At 42.3% G+C, this 15,617-nt stretch overlaps 1 protein-coding gene across 2 annotated transcripts in view; it reads right to left on the bottom strand.

Moving 5' to 3' along the window:
- The window catches only part of LOC102186455 (cytochrome P450 2C9-like), a 52,913-nt gene continuing 47,619 nt past the window's right edge, over window positions 10,324-15,617 (bottom strand). For both annotated transcript variants that reach the window (XM_018041109.1, XM_018041110.1), the window contains 2 exons: window positions 11,528-11,669; window positions 10,324-10,505 (listed from right to left, as the gene is read on the bottom strand). In XM_018041109.1, coding sequence (XP_017896598.1) covers window positions 10,324-10,505; window positions 11,528-11,669 — 324 coding nt within the window. The remainder of the gene's footprint in view (window positions 10,506-11,527; window positions 11,670-15,617) is intronic.

Genomic DNA, 15,617 nt, shown 5'->3' with positions numbered 1-15,617 from the left:
TTTTTAAATTAATCAAGCTTCAGCAATAAAATTACAAAGTAATTTTTAAAGTGTGCATACCATGGGACTTCCCTCATGATCCAGTGGCCAAGACTCCATGCTCCCAATGCAGGGGGCCCAGGTTTGATCCCTGGTCAGGGAACTAGATTCCACATGCCTCAACTAAAGATCTCACACTCACATGCTACAATTAAGACCCTGTTGAGGTCCTTTAATGGACCAGAACCCAGTTGTCCAGAGTTGACCGATAAGAAAGTAAAGGAGAGAGAAAGAGGCTGATATTCCTTGGTTTATGCAGAAAGCCAATAAAGCCCCTGACACAGGGCTTGCTCTGTTCATGGAGGCCTCAGGCGCCCTCTCAATGGGGTGAAGGCACAGAGTCCCTTCTTAAGATGGTTTTAGAAGCCCGGGCAGGAAAGTGAACTCAGAGAGCCTCTGCGTTCCAGGGGATCAGCCTGAAAGAGAGAGAGAGAGAGAGAGAGAGAGAGAGAGAGAGAGAGAGAGAGAGAGAGAGAGAGAGAGAGAGATGGGGACCAAAGCTCTGATGGAGCAAAGGTGTTTTAATCAACATGGTGTGGGCATATATACTGTAGTTATTCTCAACAAAGATAAAGATTAAAATTCCAGACTTACAAAACATAGGCGATCCATATTAAAGAGAGAGAGAGAGTTGTAAATAATCACTTTTACCTTATGGTTCACAAGAAGGAAGAGGGTACTTATCACCATATCCCCGTGTCTTTCTTTCTCTCTCTCTCTCAGGCTATTTCTTTGGAGCACAGAGGCTCTCTGAGTTCACTTTCCTGCCTGGGCTCCTAAGACCTTCTCGAGAAGGTGCTCTGCACCTTCACTCCATAGGAGGGCACCTGAGGCCTCCGTGAATAGAGCAAGCCCCGTGCCAGGGGCTTTATTGGCTTTCCGTGTAAACCAAGGAATATCAGCCTCTTTCTCTCTCCTTTACTTTCTTATAGGTTGACTGTGGACCACCAGGTTCCGGTCCATTAAAGGACCTCAACAAGATCCGACATAGCCAAATAAATTTTTTTAAAGTGTATGTCTTGTAATGATAATTCACAAAGAAAGAAAAATGAAAGTGCAAGGAGTAGATGAAAAAAGTTATATGGCATAATTATTCATCAGGGATTCACACTTCATGAAAAACGCTAAATTTCAAAAACAGTGATAATTGGCAAAGTTCTGGGAAACCCAGTACTGTAAGATTCTAAGAAAAATGTAAAAGTGCACCCGCTTTGGAAAAAGACAGGTACACATAAGATCTATATGATGTCTGGGGACCATGGGTTGAAGTGACAGCTAGAAAGACAGAACTGCCTGTCTCCCAGGCTAGTGGCATCCACTGGCCTGACCTGTTCTGGACCGCACAGAAGGGCAAGTTAAGAAGTTTAGGGAGAAGCACAGTCTCTTTAATTTTCAGTTTTCACATTTGGACGTGAGACTCTCAGCTTCCCCTGAATAGAGCACCTATACTGGGGGTGGTGTGAGTCTGGTTTACATTACCCACCCCACTCCGCCCCCCCCCCCAAACCTCCCATGAATGTATATTTTTCCAGCAGGGTTTTAAGCTGTACTTAGGGGAACCTTCTGCAGAGTTCAGAGTTCACTGTGCAACCTCAGCATCAGCCAATGATGGCTTTGTCCCTGCCTCACTCATTTCCTTCCTTATTGATTCATCCCACACCATTGTTAATGCAAGTTTGTGTGCCCAATGCACAGTGAGGCTAAACAAACAGAAAGGCTAGAATTTGGAGCAGAGAAAGAACCTGGTGCAACTTGAGGCGGTTCATATCCTAAAAAGCCTTGAGCTCCCTAAAGGGTATTGGCAAAGCCTTTATTTAAAGGGCAGGTGTGGTGGGGCAGGGGGCAGGATGCCATCTGCAGGGTATGTGATCAGCCTTGTGCAGAGTTCTCTGACTGGTAGCAGAGATGATGATAGTAGCAGAATGGTGTCACAGGGATTAATATTATCAGTCCTTAGGCTCCAGCAGGCCTGGGGCTGTGTATGTGCTTATGGTCATCAATCTGTTCCCCCACTTGTTGGTAAGGGGGATTCACATCTGCAAAACAACTCAGGAAATGTGCATCAAATACTAGTATCTAGGTAATTCAGAGAGAAGCTAAAGCAGAGGATACAAGGGAAGGCTCCAGAGGGTCCTGCTCAGTTATATCATAAACAGGCACATCCCAGACAGAAGGTCTGCACTTCCCTCCTTCTTCAAAGAAACCCTCCAATAGAATCCAAGAGAATCAGAATCTGTCCTTTTACTCTTTATACTTAAAATGATAAAACATTTTCAATACAAGTAAGGCATCAAGACTAGCCCAACCCTATGTACTGAAACTATTACAAACTGAGAAAAGCCTCAGAGTCTGTGTTGAGAGGCCAGTCACACCTCTGCAGGAAGCTGGCTCAAGATCAAATTCCAGGCAGCTTCTCTGCTGGATGTGGGAGTGTGTACAGTAGGTAAGTTGAAATCAAAGGACAGAATAAAAGTTAATGATGTGGCAAAAACATCTAGCAGAATGTTGAAGCATTATTGACTCAGTAGTGTCTAGCTCTGTGACCCCATGAACTATAGACCGCCAGGTTCCTCTGTCCATGGGATACTCCAGGCAAGAATACTGGAGTGGGTTGCCATACCCCTCTCCAGGGGATCTTCCTGATCTAGGGTTTGAACCCAGGTCTTGTGCATTGCAGACAGATTCTTTACCACCTGAGCCACCTGGGAAGCCCAGAGGACTTTGGAGGTAGGTTGCAAGTCAAGTGCTCATTTAACCATTCAAATCAAAGTGAACAACCCATCTTACACCAACGTGGCTGAGGAAAAGAAATAAAAACCCACCTGACATGTCATCATAAAACTTTCCAGACTAAAGAAGGCTTCTTTGAAAGAGTTTATCAACATGTTGAGGAAAAAGGAAATTAAATAACTGAACTTTATCAACATAAAAAAGGGGAGCGCCTGGAGGTATTACCTGTCAAGAGAGATTGTGGCTTGGAGCAAGAAGTGGGATTTTCCTTAAAACCTACAGAAAGTGACTTTAAAAACCTCAAAGAAATACTCCAAAGGATCATTTCTTTACAAAGGCAGATTCTGTTCCCTGGAACTAAAATCTTGTGTTCTTTGGTTGAGATCTTGGGAGGTTGGACAAAATCTCTTCATCTGTGGAGAGGAGATTACAGACTTTACACAAAGATCTACCCACCTGTGATTAAAGTCCAGCTTCCAGGCATGGAATCTTAGGTAGCTGGTGATTCCCTTGGAGCATGTGCTTCCTGATCCTTGTCCAAGGGTGCTGCTTCCTCTGAGACAGGAGAGCCCCACATTCCTTCCCTAGATCTTCCCCTTAAGAGAAGGCTGTCCTCCTTTCCTCCTAACCTGAAATTTCCCTTGGGTCTGAAAGAGCTGGTGTTAAAATCAAAAAAGGAAAGCCTCTCTTTTCCACACAACCCAAATTCAAGTCCCCACTTTGTGATGGTGGTGGTTTAGTCACTTAGTTGTGTTCGACTCTTGTGACCCCATGAACTGTTGCCTGCCAGGCTCCTCTGTCCATGGAATTCTCCAGGCAAGAGTTCCCACTTTAGTTAGAACCAATTTTTGGAAAGTTCTGGGTCCCATTGCAGGTCCTGAGAATGAAAAAACCTTGTGAAGAACCTCACCTCCAAGTGTGGCCCCAAAGGACTCTCCCCTTCATTGTCTGAAGGGTTTACAGACATTCTGCAATCAGGCATTGAAAGCAGTTAAAACCAGCTGCCCAGTCTTATTCCCAAAGACTCATTCTAGGGCAGGAGCTTTGAATTGGAGAGCAAGTGGGTTATCCTTTCGTTTAAGTCCACTGATGTGGTAGAGAAGTTAATCCTTCTGATACCTGGCGGAGTGGCTTGATCAAACCAACCTTGCCACGGATAACAGTGTTTCAACCTAGAGAAATTATCCACAAGAAAACAACTCACAGAAGTCACTGCAGAGTCACTTAAATTGGCATGTCCTAGAGAGGATAGAGTGATGGGGTAACACAAGAGGTGGATTCTCTGTTAGTGAAATTTTCCACCAGCTCCCTGAGTGATTTCACTTGTGTTCACTTCATACCTTGTCAATATTATAATTTTCTGAACAGTTTTATTACACAAAAGTTTACTCATTAATGTTGTTCTTTGTGTTATTTAGATAAGTAGCATTAAAGAACTTTTTTTAACATTTTTGTCTGTGCAGGGATTTTTTCATTATGGTTCACAGGCCTCTCTTGTTGTGGTGTATGAGTTTATTTGCCCCATAGCATGTAGGATCTTAGTTCCCCCTTCAGGGCTCAAACCTGCATCCCCTACATTGGCAGGTAGATTATTAACCACTGGACCACCAGAGATATCCCAATTAGCAGCAAATTTTAATTCAAGAAATCAATCTACTTTTCCCTAAAAAATATGATATTTTCTGTGAGAGATCAGCCACCAGAATCATTTGAAATGTCCAAACACTCTTCCCTTTTTAAATGTTTTTTAGTGTGAAGAGCTCCAGGGTGCCCCCAGGCTTCTCCTCAGATGCATGAGTCCTCCTCAAAGGACCTGGAGGATCCAAAAGACCATTCACCCAGCCCTCAACCCAAGAATTCAAGGCCAAGTCCAGGGCAGTGAGGAAAACACTACTCTTCACTTGTCCTGAGCTCGCTCATTGGGAGCAGTCACTTTGAGCCTGGATCACTCCATTCCCCTCACAGTGGGAGCCCCTGCACAGAGTATGCATGACTTAGAGCTGGCTTGAGGAAGGAGTCCCTGAATGCTCCACCTGTACTCAATAAATGAGATGAAGAACCCATTAGAAAGCACTGTGTGCAAAAATTCTCTACAAACAATTAAGTTAAGTTCAGTCACTCAGTGCTGACCGAACCTTTGTAACCTCACGAACCGTAGCACGCCAGGCCTCCCTGTCCATCAACAACTGCCAGAGTCTACCTAAACTCATATCCATTGAGTCGGTGTTGCCATCCAACCAACTCATCCTCTGTCGTCCCCTTCTCCTCCCACCTTCAATCTTTCCCAGCATCAGGCTCTTTTTCAAATGACTCTGTTCTTTGCATCAAGTGGCCAAAGTATTGGAGTTTCACCTTCAGTATCAGTCTTTCTAGTGAAAATTCAGGACTGATTTCCTTTAGGGTAGAGTGGTTGGATCTCTTTGCAGCCCAAGGGACTCTCAAGAGGTTTCTCCAACACCACAGTGCAAAAGCATCAATTATTTGGCACTCAGCTTTCTTCACAGTCCAACTCTCACATCTGTACATGACCACTGGAAAAACCATAGCCTTGTCTAGACAGAACTTTGTTGGCAAAGTAATGTCTCTGCTTTTTAGTATGCTGTCTAGGTTGGTCATAACTTTCCTTACAAGGAGTAAGTGTCTTTTAATTTCATGTCTGCAGTCACCATCTGCAGTGATTTTGGAGACCCCAAAATAAAGTCTAACACTTTTTCCCCATTTATTTGCCATGAAGTGATGGAACTGGTTGCACTCATCTCACATGCTAGTAAAGTAAGGCTCAAAATTCTCCAAGCCAGGCTTCAGCAATACGTGAACTGTGAACTGCCAGATGTTCAAGCTGGTTTTAGAAAAGGCAGAGGAACCAGAGATCAGATTCCCAACATCCACTGGATCATCAAAAAAGCAAGAGAATTCCAGAAAAACATCTATTTCTGCTTTATTGACTATGCCAAAGCCTTTGACTGTGTGGATCACAAGAAACTGTGGAAAATTCTGAAAGAGATCGGAATACCAGACCACCTGACCTGCCTCTTGAGAAATCTGTATGCAGGTCAGGAAGCAACAGTTAGAACTGGACATGGAACAACAGACTGGTTCCAAATAGGAAAAGGAGTATGTTAAGGCTGTATATTGTCACCCTGCTTATTTAACTTCTATGCAAAGTACATCATGAGAAATGCTGGGCGGGAAGAAGCACAAGCTGGAATCAAGATTGCCGGGAGAAATATCAATTACCTCAGATATGCAGATGACACCACCCTTAGTGCAGAAAGTGAAGAGGAGCTAAAAAGCCTCTTGATGAAAGTGAAAGAGGAGAGTGAAACAGTTGGCTTAAAGCTCAACATTCAGAAAACAAAGATCATGGTACCTCGTCCCATCACTTCATGGGAAATAGATGGGGAAACAATGGAAACAGTGTCAGACTTTATATTTTTGGGCTCCAAAATCACTGCAGATGGTGACTGCAGCCATGAAGTTAAAAGACGCTTACTCCTTGGAAGAAAAGTTATGACCAACCTAGATAGTATATTAAAAAACACTTGGATGACCCAGAAGGATGGTACAGGAAGCGTGGTGGGAGCAGGGTTCAGGATGGGGAACACGTGTACGCCCATGGTGAATTCATGTGGATGTGGGACAGAACCAATACAATAATGTAAAGTAATTAGCCTCCAATTAAAATAAATAAATTTAAATTAAAAAAATTAAAAGCAGAGACATTACTTTGCCAACAAAGGTCCATCTAGTCAAGGCTATGGTTTTTCCAGTGGTCGTGTATGGATGTGAGAGTTGGGCTGTGAAGAAAGCTGAGTACTGAAGAATTGATGCTTTTGAACTGTGGTGTTGGAGAAGACTCTTGAGAGTCCCTTGGACTGCAAGGAGTTCCAACCAGTCCATCCTAAAGGAGATCTGTCCTGGGTATTCATTGGAAGGACTGATGTTGAAGCTGAATCTCCAATACTTTGGCCACCTGATGCGAAGAGCTGACACATTTGAAAAGACCCTGATGTTGGGAAAGATTGAGGCAGGAGGAGAAGGGGACGACAGAGGATGAGATGGTTGGATGACATCACCGACTCAATGGACATGGGTTTGGGTGGACTCCAGGAGTTGGTGATGGACAGGGAAGCCTGGAATGCTGCAGTTCATGGCGTCGCAAAGAGTCAGACACAACTGAGTGACTGAACTGAACTGAGTAAGTAAAAGTGTCTAGTATTTGTCTTTCTTTATCTGACTTATCTCACTACGCATAATACCCTTCAGGATTATCCACGTTCTGAAAATAGTAAAATTTCATTCTTTTTTATGGCTGAGTTAAATTCCATTGTGTATATGATGTTACCTGTTGGTTTGTCATAAATAGCCTTTACTATCTTGAAATATGGTCCCTCTATATCGTCTGTTAAGAGTTTTTTTTTTTTTTTTTTTTTTAATCATGAATAGATATTGAATTTTCTCAAATGCTTTCTCTGCATCGGGGAAGATGATCATGTGATTTTAACCCTTTGTTTTATTAATGTGGTATATCACTTTGATTGATTTGTAGGTGTTGAATCATCCTTGCATCCCTAAAATTAACCCCACTAGATCATGGTATATGATCATTTGTATGTATTGTTGAATTCAGCTAATATTTTTTTCAGGACTTCTTTGTTTATCAGGGATATTGATCGGTAGTTTTCTCTTTTAGTAGTGTCTTGGTTTGGTATCAAAGTAGTGATGGGCTCACAGAATGAGTTTGGAGGTGTTCCCTCCTCTTCAGTTTTTTGGAATAGTTTGAGAAGGATAGGTATTAACTATTTTTTTCTGGCTGTGATGTGTAGCTTGTGGGTTCTTAGTTCCCTGACCAGGAATTGAATCTGATCACCAGCTGTGAAAGCACAAAGTCCTAATCACTGAATCACCAAGGAATTCTCAACTATTTTTTAAATGTTTGGTAAAATTCCCCTGTGAAGCCATCCAGTCCGGAACAGTTGTTTGGAGGCAGATTTTTAAATTGCTGCTTATTCATTTTCAGTACTAGTAATTCATCTGTTCTGATTATCTATTTCTTTTGATTTAGTCCTGGAAGCTTGTATGTTTCTAGGAATGTATCCATTTCTTCTAAGTTGTCCAGTTCATTGGCAAATAACTGTTGGTAGTATTCTCTGATGAGTCTTTGTATTTTTGTGATATTGGTTGTAACTTCTCAATGATTTCTAATTTTATATGTTCCACTCTTAATTTCCGTACAGAGTCCGGCTAAAATTTTATCAATTTTCTTTTCCTTATCAAAAAAAAAAAAACAATTCTTGGTTTTGTTGGTCTTTTCTATCATTCTTTTAGTCTCTGTTTTGCTTATTTCCACTGTAATTTTTATTAATTCCTTCTTTATGCTGACTACGGGCTTTGTTTGATTTTTATAATTCCTTTATATGGCACCAGTGTTCAATATTCCATGATTCACACTAATCAGTGACTTTCAAAATAGGTATTAATACAGTTAATAATTACAATGCCAGCTTATTAAAATGGAGTCAGAAAAGTTTGGTTCTGTAACCTTTAGAATTTAAGTGAACCCATGTCTCGGGGAACATTTTAACCAGGACAAACCAAAATACTACTTTTCTGTCTAACTCACATGGTTCTAACTCTAATAGAACAAGACCAGCTTCTTTTGAATAAAAAAGCTATCACTCTCTTGAAGTAACCATTTTATTCCCTGAGTAAGAGGTGTCCTGCTTGGTACCTCCTTCCTTCTATGTGCACTTCCTCTCCCAGATGTGGGAAGTTTTCTGTCATTGTTAATTTCAATTAACTTTCCGATCCCTTTTCTTTCTCTCTTCTCTGTCTATGACTCCTATACTGCATGTATTGATCTACTTGATAGTGTTCTGTAAGTCCCTGAAACTTCTTTTCTTTTTCTTCCTTTTTTCTTTTTTCTCTCAATTGAATAATTTCCAATGACTTATCTTCAAGTTTGCTGATGTTTTGTTCTGCGTGATCTAGTCTATTGTTACATTCTCTAATGAGTTTTTTAAATACAAAAAGTGATCTTCAGCTCTATGACTTCTGTTTCATACCTTTGAATTTTCTGCCCTGTTGTTGAAATTCCTACTTCAGTTGTTTACTGTTCTCCAGGCCACAGTGAACAACTTCATGACTTATTTTGAATGATGTTTTAGGTCAATCACACATCTCCTGTTTCTACATTTTCCTTGACTCTCTTCATTGCGGTTTGCACATTAGACAATAGCTCGTTTCAGTCTTCACTGACTAGTCACATGGAGGAGAAGAACTTCACCAATCAGCTCAGCCAGAGATTCTGGAGGTCTCTCAAACCTGTGTGCTGGCCCAGTCTGCTTCTTATGTTCTAGAAACTCCCAGGTATGTACAGCTCGTTGAGTCCTTTCAATGCTCCGAGACAGGTAACACAGAGGCCAGCTCCTCATGAAACTCCCCCACGACGCTGAGAGGTTGGAATGCCAGATGTGCATGCCAACTCCTTTGTTCCTCAAGGAGAAGCTGAGAGCTTGAAGGGAGATACCTGCCCAATCACATGGCATATTGTTGGGCTTGGTAGTTGTGATGAGAGAGGATCTGCTTCTCTTTCTGGCTTTGATGTGACTAGGTTTATATTCACTAAGGGTACAGAAGTCTGTCAACTGGTTTCAACTAGTTGATGTTACTCTTTCCTGTGTGAATTTTGACAGATTGTGTGTGAAATTAACCGATATCATTGAACTTCTCAAACTGGTGGGCATACTGCTTCATAATAATCCCTTATTATCCTTTTAGTGCTCTGGGACTTAAAGTTATGGTCCCTCTTTTAGCAATGATATTAATAATGTGTGTCTTCTCTCGGAGTGCAGGATAGGTTACTTATGGGTTTATCAATTCTGTTCAACTTTTCAAAGACTTAGGTTTGGTCTCATTGATTTTTATCGTGATTCCTTGTTTGCAATTTCACTGATTTCTGCTCTAATTTTCATTTGTAGTTTTCTGCAGCTTACTTTGGATTTAATTCCTTACTATCACTGATCTCAGTATTTTCCTACTGAGGCACTCCTGGACACAATTTCTTTCAGTTTTAAATCCAAACGTCAAGTAACTCTAGGTGACATGTAGCCAAGAGAACTTTCCTGCTTAATCTCCTTAGTCCTCTGTGCTGATCACTATGAGGCCAACATGACTTTGAATTACTTTCCTTCCTTTCTTACTTGCATTAGGCACACCATAAGGAAACTCTGAGAACTGGCTCATCAAATTATGCTTTTTATTATGAACGCACACTGGAATAATGACTCTCCATTGCCATACACTAATCATCTTGTTCTATTTTGTATTGACTACATAGTGCTACTCGATAATATATAAAGCATTAGCATATGTGATGGCCAATACAAATGTTACAGGACATGGAGAATAGCGGATACATTTCTGCAGTGAAACTGCACCATAACAAGAAGAGAGGTTGAGAAGGCATTCCTAGGCAGAAGAATGAAGAGGAAAGGAGGTGACCAATGCCCCAGATGAGAAGGAGTTGAAGACAACATTATAGGAGACACCTCCTTACAGAGGAATGAGGCAGAGCTTGTAAGGAGGTGGCACAGAAGCGAACCCATTGGCAATTGGGGTGGTGTCGATGTCCTTTGGGTCAACCACAGATTTCAAAGTAAATTTTTGTAAAATCGATGCCAGGAATAAAAACACCTCCATGCGGGCCAGGCCCTCTCCTGCACAAATCCGTTTTCCTGAAAATAACAAACACAGAGAGTACATACTCCTTGAACACTGTGTTTCTGGCTGTTAGAAAGAGTTGGCATGCGCATCTGGCATTCCAATCTCTCCCAGCTGTGGGGAAATTTCATGAGGAACTGGCCAATGTGTCACTTATCAGTGGTTAGAAAGTAACCATTGATGAATGGTTGAATGGATAAATGTAAGCCACAACAGTTAGATAGATAGATGGATGGATACACATGCTGTCCACATAAGTTCATATCTTAACGGCTACCCTTATTTACACAAATTTTTTATGAGCTTTGGCACTATGCCAAGTACTTCATTAACTATTCTCATGCAATTTGATATTTCATGTTTTCATCAATCTTTTTCTTCCCCTGGAAACACACAGTATAGTTGTATTAATTGTTCTTAGTCTGATGTCCCCATCATCTTTATTTCTACTCCTCACAGCCCCTGTTATCTCCTCTAACTACATCTTCATCAATCTTCAATACGTCTTGAAGTTTCAAGTTTTACAACACATGGTTCCTTCTGGTTAAGGTGCACTTCTCTTATATTTTCAGCCCCTAGCTCAAATTTTATTTGTGAATTTGAAAGAATTGGGTCATCTTTCCAAAGCTTTGGTGACTTAGTCCAATAAAGATCATATATTATGAGGAGGGAAATTGTGTGGGCATGGCAATTGCTACACCTGAGTGTAGGGAAAAGAGCAGTTCAACCAGTCCCTGAATGGGAATTTTATAAGAAGTTCCAACTGATTCCCCCCCCCCCCCCGCACCCCTCAGAAAACATCCCTGGGGGCTAAGAGGTTAAAGCATCTGCTTGAAATGCGGGAGACCCGGGTTCGATCCCTGGGTCGGGAAGATCCCCTGGAGAAGGAAATGGCAACCCACTCCAGGATTCTTGCCTGGAGAATCCCATGGACAGAGGATCCTGGTGGGCTACAGTCCACGGGGTCACAAAGAGTCAGACACGACTGAGCGACTTCACTTTCACTTTGAAGTAACGAAAGAAAAAATTTTGTTACCTGCTGAGAAAGGCATGAAGCAGTCACTCTTTTTAAAGTTACCACTCTCGTCCAGGAAGTGGCCAGGGTCAAATATTTCTGGGTTAGGAAATACTTTGTCATCATACAGCACAGAACTCAGTGATACTAATACACCTGTGCCCTGGGAAGAAAAGATGAAGATAAACTGAATTATAAAGAAGTCATGGAACTGGAAGAAATGTTATAAATTATTCATTCCAATCTTATGACCTACAGATGAGAAATCCTAGGTCCAAAGAAAGACAATGGCATTTTGAGCCAGACAAAGAATAAACAAGGAATATGCTTAAGGTAAGTGACAGTGATATTTGAAGTAGCGAGTCCATGGGTCCTAGGGTGTTAGACCTTATGAATCCGTTCTTCTTATCATACTGGTGTCTGTCCCCATCAGCTGCTTTATTTTACTACTTTAGTTTTCACTCATCTAATACGTGGATTCGGAGAAGGCAATGGCACCTTACTCCAGTACTCTTGCCTGGAAAATTCCATGGACGGAGGAGCCTGGTAGGCTGCAATCCATGGAGTCGCGAAGAGTCGGACACGACTGAGTGACTTCCCTTTCACTTTTAACTTTCATGCGCTGGAGAAGGAAATGGCAGCCCGTTCCAGTGTTCTTGCCTGGAGAATCCCAGGGATGGGGAATTCTGGTGGGCTTCCATCTATGGGGTCACACAGAGTTGGACACAACTGAAGCGACTTAGCAGCAGCAGCAGCAATACGTGGATTATGGTTTAAAACGGGGAGACTCTGTTAGAGTTTGGGATGTCTGGATTATAAATTCTTAAGGCTTTTATAAACAGATTTCTCATCTAATTAATAATAACTTCTGTAATAATAACAATAAGTATAATAAAAACTGCTGGTATTTATCATTGCCATGCAGATTGTTTGTCTTAAAGTATATGGCAGGGTTCATTAGAGATGGATGCTAGCTTAAAAACATATAGAAAGGTGAGGGGGTGGTCCTAAGATGGAGGAGGAATAGGACGGGGAGACCACTTTCTCCCCCACAAATTCATCGAAAGAACATTTGAGCCCCAAGCAAATTCCACAGAACAACTCCTGAATGCTGGCAGAGGATATCAGGTGCCCAGAAAAGCAGCCCATTGTCTTCAAAAGGAGGTAGGACAAAATATAAAAGATGAAAAGAGACAAAAGAGGTAGGGACTGAGATCTGTCCGGTGAAGGGAGTCTTAAAAAAAAAAAAAAAAGAGAGGTTTCCAAACACCATGAAACACTCTCTCCGGTGGGTCTGTGGCGAGCCTTGGAATCTGAGAGGGCAAAATAATCGGGAGGAAACATAAATAAATAATTAAACCCCACAGATTACATCCCTAACAGCAACTCCCAGTGGTGCAACAGCCCAGAGGCTCGCATCCCCCACTAGCAAGCGGGGAGGGCCAGGGAGGAGCAGGCTGTATTGCTTAAGATAAGGCATGAATGCCCTGAGGGCAATGTGAGGGAACTAGCTTGAGATCGCAACCCAGACTGTGGAATAGCTATCCTGTGATCCCCCGAAAAGCCCTAACCACCGCCAGGCATGCTCACAGAACAAAGGACTGAGCAGAGCTAGCTGGCTGTGGACCCAGCCCATCCCCCACCAGAGACAGGCAGGTGAGGGCAGCCAGAGCCGGAAGGGGGCAATCACAGCCCCATGGAGGCACCCTATACCAAACTGCAGTCAGACTTCCTAGATAACCAAGACTTCTTGGGATTCTGGATGGTCGACATCCGCAGGGAGGGTCGCAGCCAGAGATCAGCTTCCCAGAAGAGACACACAGCACACCTGAGAAGGTGCGCCTGTTGTACACCCAGAAAAACGAGTGGCTGGGACGGGGGAGGGGATAAGTCGCAGCCTTCAACTGAGGGCGGCTACGCGTGCCAAGGACCTGGTCACCTGAGCTGCTCGGACCTGGGACGGGTGTAAAATGCAGGCCCAACCAAGTCTGCACCTTAGTGGAGTACCCAAGAACCTGAACCTGAGCAGCTTAGACCTGGGAAGTACATGCAAACCAGGGCCCGCATCAGACAGTTCCCAGCAGAGCAAACTAGAGTCTGAGCAGTGTAGACTGGGAAAGCACACATGCTGTGAGCAGGGGGAAACCTAGTGTGGCTGAATCACTATGAACACACACCAGTGATATTTGTTTGCAGTGTTCCTGCCTCCCCAAAGCACGACTGAACAAGCTAGCCTAAAAAAAGTGACCACCGTGCCCCTTGTGTCAGAGCAGAAATTAGACACTGAAGAGATCAGCAAACAGAAGAAGTTAAACAGAGGGAAACGCTTTGGTTCAGGTGCAATAGATTAAAACTCTGTAGTTAGCACCAACTACGTAGGAAGGGGCCTATAGACTGTGAGAAGTACAAGCCGGACCAAGGAACCATCTGAAAATGAACCAACCCCACACTGTCCACAACAGCTCCAGAGAAAGTCTTAGATATATTTTTACTATTATTTTTTAAATTAAAAAAAATATTTTATTTTATTTTATTGTTATTTTTAAGTCCCCATTACTCCTTTAATTTTCATTTTTATAACCTACTATTACCTTGCAAAAGAAAAAAAAAGATCCTATTTTTAAAGCAAACTTCATATATATATATACTTTATAATTTCTGTGACTTTGTGTTTTTGTTTGTTTGTTTTCTGGGTTTTTTTTGCTTTGTTTTTGTTTTGCTTTTTCTTTTTTAATATTGTATTTTTGAGAATCTAGCCTCTATTCAAGATTTTTACTTTTTGCTGATTGGTATTTGTTATCAACTTTGTACCTTTAAGAACCCAATTTACAGGACCCATTATTACTTGGGAGCAAGATCACTGGCCTGATTGCTCTCTCCCTCTTTTGACTCTCCTTTTTCTCCAAAAGGTCCCCTCTATCTCCCCCCTTCCCCGTTTCTTCTCTACCCGAATCGGTGAATCTCCTTCTGTTCTGAGCTGTGGAGAACACGTAGGGAACTGATTACTAGCTGGATCTGCCTCTCTCCTTTTGATTCCCCCTTTTATTCTCCTGGTCACCTCTGTCTCCTTCCTCCCTCTTCTCTTCTATGTGCAACTCCATGAACATCTCTGAGGGATCCAGACTGTGGAGAGCACATAGGGAAGTGATTACTGGCTAGCTTGCTCTCTCCCCTTTTGATTCCCCCTCTTCTCCTACTAGTTATGCCTATCTCCCTCCTCCCTCTTCTCTTCTCCATGTAACTCTGTGTACCTCACTGGGTGTCGCTCACTGTGGAGAAACTTTTCATCATTAACCTCGTTGTTTTATCATTGATGCTGTATGGATGGTGAAGTCTTGAGGTTGCTGTAAGGATAAGACTGAAAACCAGAGGCAGGAGGCTTAAGGCCGAATCCTGAGAACATCAGAGAATTTCTGAATCCAGGGAACATTAATCTATAGGAGCTCATGAAACACTTCCATAGCTACACTGAAACCAAGCACCACCCAAGGGCCAGCAAGCTTCAGATCAAGACATACCACTCAAATTCTCCAGCAACATAACTCTGAGCCTCAATATACAGGCTGACCAAAGTCACACCAAACCCATTGACATCTCAAAACTTATTACTGGACACTTCATTGCACTCCAGAAAGAAGAAATCCAGCTCCATCCACCAGAACACTAACACAAGCTTCCCTAACCAGAAAAACTTGACAAGCCACCCATCCAACCCCACACACAGTGAGGAACTTCCACAATAAAGAGGAGCCACCAAATGCCAGAATACAGATAACGCTACCCCAAACAGAGCAATCTAAACAAAATGAAAAGGCAGAAAAATACCCAGAAAGTAAAGGAACAGGATAAAAACCCACCAAACCAAACAAAAGAGGAAGAGATAGGGAATCTACCTGATAAAGAATTCCAAATAATGATAGTGAAATGATCCAAAATCTTGAAAACAAATTGGAGTTACAGATAAACAGCCTGGAGGCAAGGATCAAGAAGATGCAAGAAAGGTTTAACAAGGACCTACCTAGAAGAAATAAAAGTCAATATATACTGAATAATGCAATAAATGAGATCAAAAACACTCTGGAGTGAACTAAAAGTAGAATAAGGGAGACAG

Source organism: Capra hircus, chromosome 26 (assembly GCF_001704415.2).
Source record: "Capra hircus breed San Clemente chromosome 26, ASM170441v1, whole genome shotgun sequence".
Classification (NCBI taxonomy): Eukaryota; Metazoa; Chordata; class Mammalia; order Artiodactyla; family Bovidae; genus Capra; species Capra hircus.
Note: the sequence above shows the minus strand (reverse complement) of the source record. Positions and strands in the feature narration are given on the sequence as shown.